Below are 17,448 nucleotides of genomic sequence, written 5' to 3'. Positions count from 1 at the left end.
ATGGTTGCCCGCCACCTCAGCATGGCCAGCCATTGCCCGCCCCAATGTGTGCCATGCATGGGCTTTAGTGTGAATGAAGGAAGTGGAGGTAGCAATCATTGAGGGCTCGTATGAACCTACCTTAAGGATGGGTTCAGATAGGCTGATGACATGGAGGAAGGAAGGTGCGTGCTGTTTGCATGGCGTGCAATGATTGGGTAAAATGGAAGACATTTCTCTCGGGACCCACCATCTCTTGGGCGAGCCCCCCGAAAGAAACACACTACCGGGCACTTTTTCAGCGTAAAATGCGAAGACATAGAGTCGAGCTCAAGGCGCCAGGACTGTAGCCAATGGTAAATCTGCTGAGCTGCTCAGATCTGATTGACGTAACTCCTGCCATTACCAATATGTTCCAAAATACCGTCCTGTGTGACACCATGAGCGGAGGTAGGAAAAAGCACCTCAACCTGCCACTGTGCTCATCTGAACCCGACCTAAGAGTCGATTTAGTGGTGGGCTCGTGTTGTCAAGGTGGCATAAAGCCATTCGCTCCAAAAAAGAGATGCAATGTTTGGACCCGCCTCATCAACGAGCGGCCTCACACCCTCGAAAGAAGGGAATATCCATGCACTTTGTGGCGCAAGTCACGCACGAGTGTCGATCTCCAGACCTTAAAGGTTTGGAGTGGTTCATCTTAACCAGGAGCTCACTTCCTTTTGGATGCAATCGGCACTGCAGCTTTACAACATATTGAATGTCGATGAATCACAGAGGGATGGACGAACCATGCCCAAGGTTCTGAACCATGGATAGTCTGAATGCACCCTTAGTTTGCTCTCTAGACCAATGTTCTTGCTGGCAAGGACCGCCAGTGCAAAAGGGGCCGAGCCCCGTCTTGTCACTATATGGCACGAATCTGGCTCAAAGGGGATCTAGGGCCCAAATTTGGGAGGGCGAGGCGGCTTTAATCTCAGCCGTCGGGATCATGCAGTGAATTGGGGATGAACTAGGGATGGGTGAACTGGGGTGAACTAAGGGTGGGTGAACTGGCGGTGAACGAGGGGCACGTAAACTAGGGTGTGATTATGTGCCATGCCAACATGGGCATCGACGCACGTTAACGTGATGATAGGGGATTTGTGTGGCAACGGAGACGTCCTGGATTCGACCCACACCCCGCGAGGTGAGTGAACTAGGGGCAAAAATGTTTGCCTCGAGTTCACCCCATAGTTCACCCCTGGTTCACCAAGTCTACGTACAACTGAGATTGCATTGCGATATAGCCGTGCCATATAGGGTAAAGGGGCCAATTAAAAGCCGCCCCCCTTTACAAGGACATGACCACCCCCAAAATAAAACTCAATTTTATCCAGCTGTGGGACATCGAGCGATGGATGATGAGCTGGTTACGTGAGCTTTGCATTGAACCTGGGTCGCACGATCTGCGCTCGATCCTTGCTGGCAGCATTGGCACATAGTACCCCACTGATATGGCTTGCCTCACAAGGCCGATTTTGTTACACAGAAAATCTTCGTCGTTGTTGTGTGTCGCCTTCAGATCTCCGACAACGCTGATCCTTTTACTGCACGTGCGCCTTGCAAAGAGCTTCTGATTGCATTCCTCCAAGACGAAAACAGTGCAACACAAATGCGACACTCCTCGCAGCGCTTAAGGCGCGTGTCACACTGGGACGGGCGATCGAGTGCCAAGCTGAAGTGGCGGTAGATTATTCGTCGCAGACGTGGGAAGAGCGTACACTGGCCTTGAAGTCTGACGCTCAGTGTGGAGTGAGGATGCTTTACCTCTTGGCTATCACCGATTCGCTGCAAACTGCGTTCCACTGAAGCTTCATATTCTAATGTGACATGAAATGGAAGGCCACATCTCAAAAATGGAGATGGGCGCCCGTCCCAGTGTGACAGGGGCCTAAGTGGCCTTAACTTGGCCCTTTACCCTAGCCCGGGAAGGTAGCCGTCACATCTCGATACATGCTCAGTTAAGGAAGGTACATTTTGTCGCGGTGTCTCTCTCTCTCTCTCTCGCGCGCGCGCGCGCGCGCGCTCGACGCACAACCAGCTGCACACATGCACGCACTCAGTCGCGCACACAGGCGTGCAATTGTCACATCTGCTCATGTGTCTCTTATGGTCTGATGGCTGGCCACACTGAGTGGCAGCATCGTTGCTCTTGTTTCGGCTATGGAGGAGGGGAGTTCTAGCAGCCAGGGTAGCCCAGTAGGTGGCTCTGCTGAACAAGATGACACAGATAGAAGTGGAGCCAGAGAACTTCTCCAGAATGTTCCCGCTCGCGAGCCAGAAATGTTCCTACCTATCGCTAACATCAGTCGCATCATGAGGCGGATTCTTCCTGCAAATGCAAAAGTTGCTAAGGAGGCTAAAGAATGTGTACAGGAGTGTGTCACAGAATTTATCAGTTTCATCACAAGCGAGTATCCGTCGTCTATTATTGAATCTTGTGCAGCATACATCATTTACTGTTGGGTCATTTGTTGGATGCTTTCATGCAAATGCTTTTGAAAGGTAGCTCACAAATAACCATAGCCGCATATGGGTTCGGAAGTTTGCCATCTATATCTTAGTTTTTTCAAGGTTTTGTTGGGCATACCTCTTTCTGTTTGTATCTTTTAATGTGGTTTAAGTACTTCCCTAATCCTAGAGGGCCACGTCTAGTTTTTTACTTCTTGTGTTTCATTATATCTTGTGCCTTGAATGCCCACATGAATTATTGTGTTTGATGTTTTTCATGTCCAATTGCGACCAATATGTTGTTTGCATGAGTTCTAAGCAGCTAATACTTGGTTAGATGGCAAGATTAGGTTTAGAAATGCATGCACCGACCAATAACGAAACACAGCCTTGGCAAAAACATTCAAGCCTTACCACAGTGTACTTGCAAGACCATTTGCACGTCTGCAACCTTGTGAGCATATGGGTGTGCTAGATAGATCTTGCAAATTATTTGTTTACTTGACTCCTGATTCTAGAGCTAGCGATAGATGTCTTGAAGAAAAACGTAAAACCATTAATGGCGACGATGTGATTGGTGCTATGACAACCCTTGGTTTTGACAATTATGTTGAGCTTTTGAAGGTGTATCTCCAACGGTACAGAGAGGTATGGAATTTCAATGCTAAGATGTAATATTCGCCCACCAACTTACTGACATATTCTGTTTAATTTGTCATGGATGCTTATTTTGTTGCTTTGGACCCCCTTTGGCAGTTAGAGGTAAACCTTTACATCGCTTCAATTTATTATACAGTGCCTATTTTGCTGTTTTGAAAGCCACGTTTATGACTTTAATTGTCTTGTTTGGGTTAATAAGGGTGACTTTAGAAGTGCACGTGGGACTAGAAGTCTGCTAGAACCTCATAAGGATGATGAAGAAAATTCTGAAAGTATGCCGAAATTGCAGGTAATACTCCATTTGTAGTATCTTATGGTAGTATTCAGATAGTAAAAGATATCGTTTGCTTAGAAGCTACTGAAATTTGGTTGTGCATGGGTTCCTTGAGTTAGCTCAAGTCGTTGGAATTGTGTTCTGTTAGTTTTTGGCAGGCCTTTTAGTAACAACCATAGAATTATGCTAGTCAAATTTATGATAATTTTGTGAAAATATGTATTTGGCATACTGTCCCTTTCTTACCTTGTCTTGGAAGAGGCATTGAGTGTCCACATGCTTTTGGTGGTCTCTTTGAGGGTTAAAGTGGGTGCTAGGGAACCCGGTGGGAAATTGCACCGCAATTTATAGGATGCTGTCACGTGCACAGTGTGCTTTGCGCCACGTGGAAAAGCTTCTGCTTCCGTCTAGTAACAGTCTTATTCTAGCGTAGGATCTAGCCCGCCACTTTGTGAGCCTCTAACAGGACGTGCATGCCCAGGCAGGTCATAGTTGCATACCCTCTCTTGGATAGTACAGTCATTTCAGCATTTAGGCATGTGAGTGTGTGAACAATCTCTTAAGCATTATCAATAAGTGACCCTTTAGTTCATTTTTTTAAATCGATCGTAGAGGCTTAAAGGTCACTGCTCGACCCATCAAAGATTTGCATATATAGGTGGGCTCTGGGCATTTCTCTGAAGGTAAGGAGGAAGATGCAGAAGAACCATAAGAAGTAAGTACCGTAGCACCAGTATCTCAGCTCCTCAGTGTCACAAATCAGTGACGTGGCATAACCCTAGACACATGCAAACTGGACACACACACACACCCTCTTTGGGCTGGCAGCAGTTCCGAAAAACGCGAAAATTCCTTGCAGTGCCACGTGGCAGCAACGTATGGATATCTCCGGATTTTGCGGGATTGATGACATGGCAGCAGCGTACGGAACAAGGTTGTTTCCGTACGTACGTACGGTACGGTTCCGTACCGCACGATACGTCCGTAAGGTATCTGTACGCACCGTACAATTCCGTACGTACCAAAAAAAAAAAAAAACCCCTCTGGAAAAAAAAAATCGCCAACGGTGCCTATTCCCCGTGGTCGGATTAGGTGGGCGAGGCCTTTAATAAGTCCACCTATCCTATACTTGTTATTATCACAACAGAGAATCAGAGAGTAGAACAGAGTCTCTGCACAGAGACAAAGGAAGGATTTGCCGCCACCGATAAGGTTCTTTCTCCCTCCCTCCCTCCCTCTCTTTGTGTTTGGAGTCTGCAAGGAGGCACTCTAGAGTTCTGACCTCGCGAAAGATTGTAAGTTTTGTATTCAACTTGGAAGTGTGCGTTAATTGTGTTGCAGAGTTATCTAGCGGTTACTTAACTTGTGGGGTGATTTTAAGTGTTTTTTGAAAGTTGTGGCTATATTTAAGTATTGTGCAGTGTTTTTAAACTAAATAGGTTGTATATAAATTTGAAATTCTTTGTATTTTTAGCTTTTAAAAAATATACTACGAATTTTACGTACCTTATGGCCCAATCCATACGGTACAACGTACAGTACGTACCGAACACGTACCAAATACTACGTACCTTACAACCTTGGTACGGAATGGGGAGCTTTATTCTACGTAATAGCAAGCTGAATTCTACGCAAAAGAGCGAGAGGGCTTTTTGGGAAAAATTGCTTTAATTTTTGATTTGCTTTATTCCCAAGAGATAACTTGTGAGAGAAAGCTTTTGCTTTATTTTAAAAGCTTTTGATTTTCAGCTTTTGAAGCTTTTGGGAGCTCTGCTTTTTTAGCATCCCTTTGTAACCTTTAAATATGTGAGCAAGCCTCTCACAACTCAGAGCATTTGGATGCAGAGTCTGAGTGTGAGCGCCTGCCCGCACTCTTGTACTTTGAACTCAGATTAATACAAAAAGAAATACCGAAAGGGGCGCCAGTCTTTGGGGCCAATATCTCTAGGCACCGAACTCTGTCGGTCCAGTATCGAATAAATTGTGAACTGTGAAATGTGAACGGTTTTGAAGTGGTTATTTGGTGCTGTCGCAGTAGATTCTTGATTTGGAATCTCCAAGTCTGTTACAGTGGTATCAAAGCACGGCCGATTTCTCTTCTACGCGAAATCCGATCCCAATTTTTTTTCCGCGGCACCTATGGCTTCAGGCAAGGATTAGTCGTCTCTCCCTGCATCCGGAGATGCGAGAAGGGATCACAACGAAGATTCAGGTAAGGAGTATGGCCCGCCTCGGCCTACTTCGGCGGAGCGTTGAGAGATGGAGCGTCAACGATTGATCGGCGACGCAACAAAGATGATGCTTAATTTTTACCAAGGACCCGAAAATGGCAAAATATATGAGCAAGACCTCTTTGGAGGAGGTGCACACGCAGTGGGAGAAAACCACACCACCACCCCCAAAACCCGCTCTCAAGAAACCTCCTACTCCCAAGAAGTATACAGAGAAGGAATTAGAAGAGGTGGTGGATGCACAAATTGCTCAGCTTTTTGACGCGCAAAACAAAGCTGAAAAGCACGGCAAAAAGCAAAAGAAAGGCATTGACTTCCCGGGCTATTTGGGTCGTCAGTCGACACTTGAAAAGGCAAAGAAACAGAAGAAGCGTGTTCGATTTGAAGGAGTACCGAGTTCTTCTTCTTCTTCTTTTGACAGTTCTTCTAGCTCATCTGACTCGAGCGAAGAAGATAGAAAAGGCAAAAAGCGAAGCAAGAAGCAACCCTTCAGAAAGGGCAAGAAAAAGACAAAGAAGTCTAAATCTCGCCTCGTGAGTGACAGTTCTATTGAGGACTTGTCTATAGACAGTTCAGACTCTGATGAGAGCAACTTTTATGCAAAGAAGAAGAATTTTTACAAAGCCAACCAGTATGACTTTCTCGAAGACAAAAGCAAGAAAGTCCGAGAGTTTAAGGAAGGTGGACAGTCAATTATATTTGACACGCTTTCTAGATATAGAGATGCTTCGAAGGCTTTGTCTTTTGTACAGCAGTTTGACGTCGCTTTCGCGAGAGGGCGTTACTCAGAGCACTCTAAGATTCGAAGAGCTGCCTCTTACTCTTAAGGGGAATGCTCGAACTTGGTGGTCCACGCTTCTATTAAGCAAGACTGCGCCAATTAAATGGCTGAAATTCAAAAGGCTTTTTATTTCTTCTTGGTTGACTCGCGAGTATGAACGTGATATATGAACTGCTTGGAACCATCTTCGGATGACCAAGAAAGATGTAAGGTGCAGCGGAATGAATGTTGTATTTTCTCAAGATTAGTGATCTTTATTTGCTCAAGGTTCCTTTTAGTTCTTAGGGAAGGAGAGAGCCTTCTGTCTTTATGTAGAGTGCTATGATCACGAACAAAGTGAGTGGATATTGTGTGTGCAAGTGAATGAGTCTGAGAGAAGGAGAGAGAAGAGATACGACACCCGAGAGGTTGTAAAACCCTCCTCCGAAGGCCCCACTCTCGTCGGCGAGAGTGGTCTAACTTTGATTGACAAAGGTGTACAATGATGATGCATGGACTGATGCAAACGGGGACTATGTCGACGACGACGACGATGACTTTAGGGCTGAATTCGATGCTCTTGTATTTGCTGTCCACAAAGGGGAAAATGCTGAGGATTTGGGTGATCTTGGGGCTGCTTTATATGGCTGAAAATCCCTGGTTTTGGGAAGGGAAGAGGGCTGATAAAAAAGGAATGAGGGCTGATAAAAAACGCAGGTGAAGCTAGGCTTTGGCTGCGTTTTTGCTGTTGCTATCGTAGGCTGCAGACGCTGATGAATTGCAAGTCAAAGCTGCGTTTTAGGGGCTGAATTCCCTGCCGTAAAACACTGTCAAGGGCTGCGTTTTTCAAGGCTGAAGGGCTGATGTAAAACGCTGAGTTCTGCTGAGTGTTGGCGATCTAAAAACGCCAAGGTTTGGGCTGCCTGAAGCGCCAGGGAAAGGAGCTTGATGGCGATGGCTGCCGTGAGGAATTGCCAAGGGGAGAGGGAGGCTTGATGGTGATCCAAACGCTGATGGGCTGAAGGTGGAGTGGCCTCACCAAGGTGGCTTGGGGAGGATCTTGCTGAGAGAGGGAGGGAACACCTGTTGCTTGGAAGCCTGCTGTGCTCCTTGCCCATCTGCCCTATTGTGCTATCTTGGGTTTGCTAATATATTAACTTACCCAATTTACCCTACTGAGTTCCCAACAAAAGTCACTTTATAAATAAGTGAAATGTTAAAAATAGGATAAAGTCACTTGAAAAAATCCCCAAACTGACTCTGATGGAAATGCTAATGCTTATGCAGTGTGCAACCAGAGGATATGCATCTACACTGAGTGACTTGGCATGCACGGTCTACGAATAGACTCACAAAAGTGTCAGATCACTTCTAATCTAAACCGACTGGACTTGACGGAAACCTTGTTATGGTGTAGCTTGTCCACGGACACATAGGGTTGGATGTGTCACGCGACATCCTCTCCTTTTTAAAGTGAGGTATTGGTACCGAACTGTATGGCGTCGAGGGAGATCGCCAACAGCATCGGGAATCCTGGAAGGGACTCTTCGTCGGCCCACTCTGATGTGTGGGTCGTGCGGTACTTGAACTTCATAAAGGTCTGCAACGCTTGCTTCTTTAGGCCGTGCCAAAAGCGACAGTCTTCTGTGGCTCCTTCGATGCTTCAACTTCGTCTAGAGTCCTGCTTCTTCCGTCTTCAAGAATCTCCATGGCTGAAAATTCCTGAAACCATCTCCAAAACCATGAACATACCCGGTCCATGTAAAGTGAAGGAAAAAAATCTTGTCTTCGTTAAAGACTGTGTATGCAATGTAGATGAACATAGAGACGGAGTGACAACCAGTTCATCAAACACATGCAAACAATGAGATCGAATCTTTCTCTTATGATCTAGAGCAATCAACTGTGGCAAAACACAATGGAAATGCCCACACTTGGTGCTCACACTTTCATGTGCTCGTTCGGAAACTGTGTCATTCCAAGAAAGAGACATGGAATGTGACTTCCTGACATACAAACTTTTCAGCTTTTCATGAACAGTCCGCATACATTCGTGCTCATCCATGAGAGAAACGTGCTCAACATACAATATGTCGTGCCTAAGAAAAGGGATCACATAATGATGCTGACTAAAATACAAGAAACGATCACGAATGAAATATTCGAACAATGCGTGCGTATCAATCATGCGAACACATAATACTTCCTGTGAGGGTTCTTTGGACCTAGGCTCGAGAGCCAAGATCGATCCTTCGTGATTGATCGAATCTGCAACGAGGTTAGCTTTGCTAGAAAAAGCATTTACTAATACCTCATCCTTGTGAACAATCACATCATCTTCATGCAACTCAGCATGCTGGTGAGAAATCACATCTTGATCATGCAAATCATCATGCTTGTCATTGTCATCCAAACCATCATGCGAATCATTATCATTCAAATCATCATGCTTCTCATAATCATGCAAGTTCTGTGTGTCATGTTGTGGAGAAAAAGAGACTGAGAGAGTCTCCTTATCTCGAATCCTTTCAATCTTGTCCTGCATATTAGCAATGAGAGATGGAGAATGAGCAATATCCTCTCCATGAATGACAGTAGGAGAATCTCTTTTGGCATTGAGAGTTAAATTGTTAGCCTCAAAATCAATGAGATTGTTAGTCTCACGAAACCATCGAATGCCCAAAATCATATCACATTCTAAGAGAGGAGAAACAACAAATCTTCTAATGAAGGCAGTCTGTTGAATTGCAAAAAACGCATCGAGGCACTCTTCCGTGATGAGAGCAGAGCGTCCATACCGGGACGAAAGCCAGAGACCTCGATAGGAGATCTCGGACTAACTTCGAGGCGGGCTCTCTCAACAAGAGAGGAACTGATCACATCATGCATACTACCTGGGTCAAACAATATGACAAAAGGTGCCCCGACGTATGACCATAACATATAATGAGAGAATCATCAATGGGAGGGTCTTGAGAAACTTGGGGCACACTCCTGTTATCATTCATTGCATTGACACAGGAAGTGGGTGCTGTGGGTTCTTTAGATTCATTCGATTCAAGCTTAGGACATGTTCTTTTTATGTGACCCTTAATGTGACAATGAAAACAACGACCTTCCTTAGAATAAGTGCTTTGTTCTTCCGACGTGATGTATCATCCTACAATTCCTTGTGCTACCTTTTCATATGGAGTAAGCTTAGGTTTAGCAATTGTGTTAGCCTTACCCTTAGATTCATTGGAAGAATTCTTTGATGAGAGACTGTTGGAAGATTGGTTAGAAGAGTTATCATTCTTACCATTCTTACCGTTCTTACTGTTCTGAGGATTCTGAGAAGTCTGTGAGGTACTTGTGGAAGTCTTGTTCTCCTTAGGCTTTCCCTTGTTGTGCTTCATCTCCTGTGCGAGAGCAATTGCTACTGCCTTGTTGAGATCTATTGGATCGAGTACCTCGACATCGTACTTGATATACTCGTCCAATCCAAAGAGAAAAGCCTCTTTGCGCTCATCGTCCGATTTTCGTAATTGAGTGCCTAGCTGCAAAACACGATTAGAAAAAGACATGATTGGCATACCATTTTGCTTGAGAGAGCGCCAATCGTCTTTCAATCGTGCGAGGTACTGAGGTGGAATAAACCGCGCCTTGAGCTTGTCTTGGAAATTAGCCCAATCGAAGGAAAGGGGTGTGAATCCGTCGCCTGCCTCTAGGTGCGCGGCTAGCTGTGCCTCTTGCCATGCGTGGTACCAATTGATGGCATCACCGGCAAGGTACATAGCTCCATAGGTACTTGACCATCATCTCCATAGGAGTTAGAACAACTCGTGGTGTAGATGGCGAAGGGGGAGGGTTGGAAAAATCTCCTGGTGGGGAGAATCCTTCGTCGCTTCTCTCATGCTCATCACCTGTATGCGAAGTATCCATTCCGCTTCGGGTGACGACCATGCACTAGGATCTTTGGTTCTTAAGTTCACGAGGAACTTGGGTTCTTGAGGGTCTTGGTTCTTGGGTTCTTGACGATCTTGAGGTTCTTGAGGTGTTCTTTCGCTTGCAAATCGCGTTGGAGAAGGATCTTCCCTTCACTTGAGTTCTACTCCTTCTGCGGGCGCACCCCTTGGCGGCCTTGCACTCACACCAAGGTTGCTTTTTCCCACCTCACGTCGATTGGCCGGCCGCTAAGTGCACGGTCTGCTCTCAACGAGTGAAAAAAGATACAAGGGGAGGTTGGACAAGCCCTTCTTTCTTGGGATTCTTGTCACTCTTCAACAAAACACGATTAGGAATCGACACGCCCAAGCGAACTTGGGTTCCTACGACCGCAACAAGCAAAAAAAAAATCTTGTGGTTCTTTCCTTGAGTAATGCAGAACCCTTCCAAAGCTCTGATACCAATGTAAGGTGCAGCGGAATGAATGTTGTATTTTCTCAAGGTTAGTGATCTTTATTTGCTCAAGGTTCCTTTTAGTTCTTAGGGAAGGAGAGAGCCTTTCGTCTTTATGTAGAGTGCTATGATCACGAACAAAGTGAGTGGATATTGTGCGTGCAAGTGAATGAGACTGAGAGAAGGAGAGAGAAGAGATACGACACCCGAGAGGTTGTAAAACCCTCCTCCGAAGGCCCCACTCTCGTAGGCGAGAGTGGTCTAACTTTGATTGCACAAAGGTGGACAATGATGATGCATGGACTGATGCAAACGGGGACTATGTCTATGACGACGATGATGACTTTAGGGCTGAATTCGATGCTCTTGTATCTGCTGTCCACAAAGGGGAAAATGCTGAAGATCTGGGTGATCTTGGGGCTGCCTTATATGGCTGAAAATCCCTGGTTTTGGCAAGGGAAGAGGGCTGATAAAAAAGGAACGAGGGCTGATAAAAAGCGCTGGTGAAGCTAGGCTTTGGCTGCGTTTTTACTGTTGCTATCGTAGGCTGCAAACACTAATGAATTGCAAGTCAAAGCTGCGTTTTAGGGGCTGAATTCCCTGCTGTAAAACACTGTCAAGGGCTGCGTTTTTCAAGGCTGAAGGGCTGATGTAAAACGTTGAGTTCTGCTGAGTGTTGGCGATCCAAAAACGCCAGGGTTTGGGCTGCCTGAAGAGGGGAAAAACGACAGGGAAAGGAGCTTGATGGCGATGGCTGCCGTGAGGAAAACGCCAAGGGGAGAGGGAGGCTTGATGGTGATCCAAACGCTGATGGGCTGAAGGTGGAGTGGCCTCACCAAGGTGGCTTGGGGAGGATCTTGCTGAGAGGGAGGGAACACCTGTTGCTTGGAAGCCTGCTGTGCTCCTTGCTCATCTGCCCTAGTGTGCTAACTTGGGTTTGCTTATATATTAACTTACCCAATTTGCCCTACTGAGTTCCCAACAAAAGTCACTTAATAAATAAGTGAAAAATGTTAAAAATAGGGAAAAATAGGATAAAGTCACCTGAAAAATCCCCAAACTGACTCTGATGAAATCTGATGGAAATGCTAATGCTTATGCAATGTGCAACCAGAGGATATGCATCTACACTGAGTGACTGGGCATGCACGGTCTACGAATAGACTCACAAAAGTGTCAGATCACTTCTAATCTAAACCGACTGGATTTGACGGAAACCTTGTTATGGTGTAGCTTGTCCACGGACACATAGGGTTGGATGTGTCACGTGACAAAAGATATAGTGGACGCTTATTGCGAGAGATTCTGGAGCTCTTTTCTACCCGCCTCTTCATTTAAGAAGACCTCGTTGAAGGAACAGATTGAGCGGTTTACCTCGGGTCTTCCTACAGAGATCCGAGATTATTGCTTACAACAAAAGTCAGCTTCCATTTAGGGGTTGATGAGTCATGAGAAACGGGGTTTCGCCATTCACGCTAGCAGTCTGACCTACCCACAGATGAGATCATGACATAAAGAGCCGAACAGACTTCGACAAATGAAAGTAGAAAGAGAACGAGCAACTCAGAAAAGAAAGATGCACGACCCAAGCTTACTCCTCAGGAGCGGGCTCGCTTCATCAGGGAGGGGAAGTGCTTTGGATGCGGGGAAACTGGACATATCTCCGCGAAGTGCTCTAAAAAGGCATAGAAAGAACAAAATGACAAGGATGACGAAAGGCATGAGAGTTCAAGAGCAACCGAGGAACGTGGAAGAAAAAGCAAGATGAAAATTGGACTGGTTCCAGATTGTGTGGGTACCGATCTCAGCACGATGGACGAGAGTACAGAACTTTGCCGATCTGGGGCAAAGTGAAAGACCAAGAAGCCCTAATCTTCTTTGATGGAGGAGCCAAGGCCAACTTCATTTCACTGGAATTGGCAGCGCGGCTCGAGATCACTCCCAATTGGATGTGACCACTTGCGGAGGCAGTTCTAGCGGCACCCGACAGGGACGTAGCCATTACACCTGTCGGTTGCATTGTCAGGGGTATTTGGGGCATGAGGACTTTTACATTATGCCTTTGGACGTAGCCATTACTCCTGTCATTGGCAAACTTCGGTTGCATTGTCAGGGGTATTTGGGGCATGAGGACTTTTACATTATGCCTTTGGAACGTTGTGATGTCCTCTTGAGAATTCCCTGGTACCACAAGAACAACGCCGTGGTCGACTATCGGGCGAGGAAAGCGACATTGACTACAGAGAAGGGCAGAACAATTGTACTTCATATTAAACTTAAGGGCGAGTTTGTCCCTATTGTATCGGCTTCGGCCATTTCAAAGTTGATGAAATCCAATCCATTTGTTTACTCGATCTTTTTGAAAGAATTGAGTGATGAGGATAGGACAAATATGTCTAAACTTGATAAAGAACGTCAAGATTTTCTCCACTCTCATGCCGATTGCTTCTCAGAGGGCCTGCCAGGAGAGTTACCACCTGCTCGTCCTGAAGATCATACCATTGATCTGATTCCTGGAACCTCGCCACCGAAACGGCCACCTTATCGTGTGAGCCGAGCCCAGAACGAAGAGATTATGAACGAAGTGAAAGACCTCTTGGAAAAGGGTCTTGTCCAGCCTAGTACTTCACCGTATTGCTCTCTAGTGTTGTTGGTTTTGAAGAAAGACGGGATCTTGGAGAATGTGCATCGATTATAGAGCTCTCAACAAAATCACTGTCACGAAGTGATGACGTGGTTATGGACAGCAGAAACCCTAAAATTCCTGCAAACCCTAAAATCTGCCAAAAACCCTAATTTTCAGCAAACCCTAATTTCTGGCTGAAACCCTAATTTCAGAAAACCCTAAATTGCCGGGGAGATGACATGTGGCAGTTGGTACGGATTTTCGTGAATTGTGGCGCGTTTTGCGGCTAGTCGTACGGCAACTTGCTTTTTCTTCTCTACGCAATGAGAAAGAGAGAGAGAGAACATCATTGCTTTTTTTTACTCACTGAGAGAGAGAGAGAGAGAGAGAGAGAGAGAGAGAGAGAGAGAGAGAGAGAGAGAGAGAGAGAGAGAGAGAGAGAGAGAGAGAAGCTTTTAGGCTTTTGCTTTCAGGCTTTTGCTTTCAGGCTTTTGGGGCTCTGCTTTTGGGCATCCCTTGTAAACATTTAAATAAGTGGTTTGGGCCTTCACTTCTCAGAGCATCTGGACGCAGAGTCTGAGAGTGAATCCAGACCCACTCTTTTGTACTTTGAACTGATTAATACAAAAAAAAATATCGGAAGGGGCGCCAGTCTTTGGGGCCAGTATGTCTAGGCACGGAACTCTGCCGGGCTAGTGCAAATCTATTGTGTTCTGTGAATTGTTTGAAGTGGTTATTTGGTGTTGTCGCGGTTGATTCTTGACTTGGAGTGTCCAAGTCTATTATAATGGTATCAGAGCACGGCTGATGTCTCTTCTACGGGAAATCCGATCCCCAATTTTTCTTGCGGCACCTATGGCTTCACTCAAGGACCAGTCGACTCCCTTTGCATCTGGAGATGAGGGCAGGGATCACAACGAAGATTTCGGCAGAGTAAGGCCCACCTCGGCCTACTCAGGCGGAGCGGCGAGAGATGGAGCGTCGCCAGTTGATCGGCGATGCAACGAAGATGATGCTCAATTTTGCGAAGGACCCAAAATTTGCAAAATATATGAGGGAGACTTCTTTTCAGGAAGTGCATGAGCAGTGTGGCAGAAAACCACAACACCACCCCCGAAACCCACTCTCAAGAAACCTTCTGCCCACAAGAAATATTCAGAGAAGGAATTAGAAGAGGTGGTTGATGTACGGATCGCCCAGCTTTTTGACGCGCAAAAGAAAGCCAAAAAGCACGGCAAAAAGCAGAAGAAAAGCACTGAATTACCGCGATATCTGGGTCGTCAATCGACTTTTGATAAGGCAAAGAAACAGAAGTAGCGTGTTCGATTTGAAGGAGTACCCAGTTCTTCTTCTTCTTCTGACAGTTCTTCTAGCTCTTCAGATTCGAGCGAAGAAGACAGAAAAGGTAAAAAGCGAAGCAAGAAACAAAGCTTCGGAAAGGGCAAGAAAAAGGCAAAGAAGGCTAAATCTCGTCTAGAGCCTAATAGTTCTACTGAGGACTCGTCTACAAACAGCTCAGATTCTGATGATGGAAACTTCTATGTGAATAAGAAGAATTTTTACAAAGCCAACCAGTATGACTTTCTCGAAGATAAAAGCAAGAAAGTTCGAGAGTTTAAGGAAGGTGGCCACTCGATCAAGTTTGATACCTTTTCAGGATACTCAGATGCTTCGAAGGCTTTGTCGTTTATACAGCAGTTTGACATTGCTTTCCCGGGAGGACACTATTCAAAGCACTCCAAGATTCGGAGAGCTACCTCTTACCTTAAGGGGAATGCTCGTACTTGGTGGTCCACGCTTCTTTTAAACAAGACTGCGCCAGTTAAATGGCTGAAATTCAAAAAGCTTTTTATTTCTTCTTGGTTGACGCAAGACTATGAACGAGATATACGAGCTGCTTGGAACCATCTTCGGATGACCAAGAAAGATACAATCAATGCTTATTGTGAAAGATTCTGGAGCTCTTTCCTACCCGCCTCTTCATTCAAGAAGATCACATGCAGAGAACAGATTGAGCGGTTCACCTTGGGTCTACCTACAGAGATCCGAGATCACTGCTTGGAGTAGAAGTCAGCTTCTATTCAGGAGTTGATGACTCATGCGAAGCGGGGCTTTGCCATTCAATCTGGCAGTCTGACTTACCCCAGAGATGAGAACATGACATAGTGAGCCGAACAGACTTCTGGAAATGAAAGTAGAAAGAAAAAGAGCAACCCAGAGAAAAACGATGCACGACCCAAGCTTACTCCTTAGGAGCGAGCTTGATTCATCAAAGAGGGGAAGTGCTTTGGATGCAGGGAACAAGGACATATCTCCGCGAAGTGCCCTAAAAAGGCACAGAAAGAACAGAATGATAAGGACGACAACAGGCCTGAGAGTTCGAGAGTAGCCGAGGAACGTGGACGAAAAGGCAAGATGAAAACAGGGTTGGTTCCAGATTGTGTGGGTACCGATCCCGACACCATGGATGAGAGTACAGAACTTTACCGAGCTTGGGGCAAAGTGAAAGATCAAGAGGCCTTGATTTTCTTTGATGGAGGAGCCAAGGCCTAACTTCATTTCACCGGAATTGGCGGCACGGCTCGAGATTACTCCCGATCGGATGGGACCTGAGGCGTTTTCCCCACTTGCAACCATCGCCAGAAAGGTCAGCATCGTTGGCGTTTTACACACCTGCAGCAGCCTCAACCTTCAGCGTTTTTGGTCACCAGCAAAGCAGCATGTCCAGCGTTTTGTACTTCAGTTTTCAGCCTTGAAAAACGCAGCACAACAGCGTTTTTGTAGCAGATACAGCAGTGCTCAATTGCAGCCCTAAACCCTGCAAAGCTTCAGCGTTTTCAGCCTACGACAGCAGCATAAAAACGCAGCCCTGACCCCTTCCCTTGTCTTCAGCGTTTTTATCAAGCCCTAATACCCTCGACAAAACCAGGGATTTTCAGCCATATGAAGCAGCCCCAAGATCACCCAGATTCTCAGCCATTATCCCCTTGTGGACAACAGATAGAAGAGAACCAAATTCAGCCCTAAAGTCATCATCGTCGTCATGGACATAGTCCCCGTTTGCATCAGTCCATGCATGATCATTGTACACCTTTGTGCAATCAAAAGTAGACCACTCTCGCCGACGAGAGTGGGGCCTTCGGAGAAGGGTTTTACAACCTCTCGGGTGTCGTATCTCTTTTCTCTCCTTTCTCTCAGTCTCATACACTTGCACGCACAATATCCACTCACTTTGTTCGTGATCATAGCACTCTCCATAAGACGGAAGGCTCTCTCCGTCCCTAAGAACTAAAAGGAACCTTGAGCAAATATAGATCACTAATCTTGAGAAAATATAACATTCATTCCGCTTTTTAGTCGTATAGCGGACATGCAGACTTCACATTGTGAAGTTTTCGTCCGAGTTACGACCAATTGATATTGTGCTAATTCTTTCTATCTTTTGTGGTGCGTATGCCCTATCAACTTCCTCATTTTTGTGCTAATTTTTTCGATTTAATGCTTCTTTAGTGCTAGGCTTCATTATGGCTGAGTCTGCCCTTGATCTCCGGAGTCATGACAGAAACTCAGTACGTTGAACTTTGTGTTGATGTATGCTCATGTGTGTGTGTGTGTGTGGTGTTGTGTTTGGGAGCATGTGTTAGTACCTAGTTCTACACCCACTATTGGGCACTGACGACGTTAGTGGGGATGTCATGGTATTTAGTCAATACTATGCTTGATGAAGCTGATGGTTATATTGTCTTGTGGGTGACTACCATGGGTCTATACCTTACACTTTCCTTTATGGGTGAATCTGGGCTTATCCTGGATTCATCTAGGTATATTACATTGGTATCAGAGCTTTGGAAGTGTTCTGTACTACTCAAGGGAAGAACCACAAAGAACCACAAGAAATTTTTTTGTTTGTTGCGGTCGCACGAACCCAAGTTTGCTTGGACGTGTCGATTCCTAATTGTGTGTTGTTGAAGAGTGAGAGGAATCCCAAGAAAGAAGGGCTTGTCCAGCCTACCCTTGTGTCTCTTTTCACTCATTGAGAGCGGACCGTGCA

At 45.7% G+C, this 17,448-nt stretch overlaps 1 protein-coding gene across 1 annotated transcript in view; it reads left to right on the top strand.

Moving 5' to 3' along the window:
* Positions 1-1,959: 1,959 nt before the first annotated feature.
* LOC147444545 (transcriptional activator hap3-like) overlaps positions 1,960-17,448 on the top strand; it is a 50,393-nt gene continuing 34,904 nt past the window's right edge. The window contains exons 1-4 of the mRNA XM_086527125.1: positions 1,960-2,432; positions 2,988-3,117; positions 3,226-3,231; positions 3,329-3,418. Coding sequence (XP_086383251.1) covers positions 2,182-2,432; positions 2,988-3,117; positions 3,226-3,231; positions 3,329-3,418 — 477 coding nt within the window. The 5' untranslated portion in view covers positions 1,960-2,181. The remainder of the gene's footprint in view (positions 2,433-2,987; positions 3,118-3,225; positions 3,232-3,328; positions 3,419-17,448) is intronic.

This window comes from Adiantum capillus-veneris, chromosome 13 (genome assembly GCF_014529385.1).
Source record: "Adiantum capillus-veneris isolate H3 chromosome 13, ASM1452938v2, whole genome shotgun sequence".
Classification (NCBI taxonomy): domain Eukaryota; kingdom Viridiplantae; phylum Streptophyta; class Polypodiopsida; order Polypodiales; family Pteridaceae; genus Adiantum; species Adiantum capillus-veneris.
The sequence above is the reverse complement of the archived record's forward strand: the minus strand, read 5'-3'. Positions and strand labels throughout refer to the sequence as shown.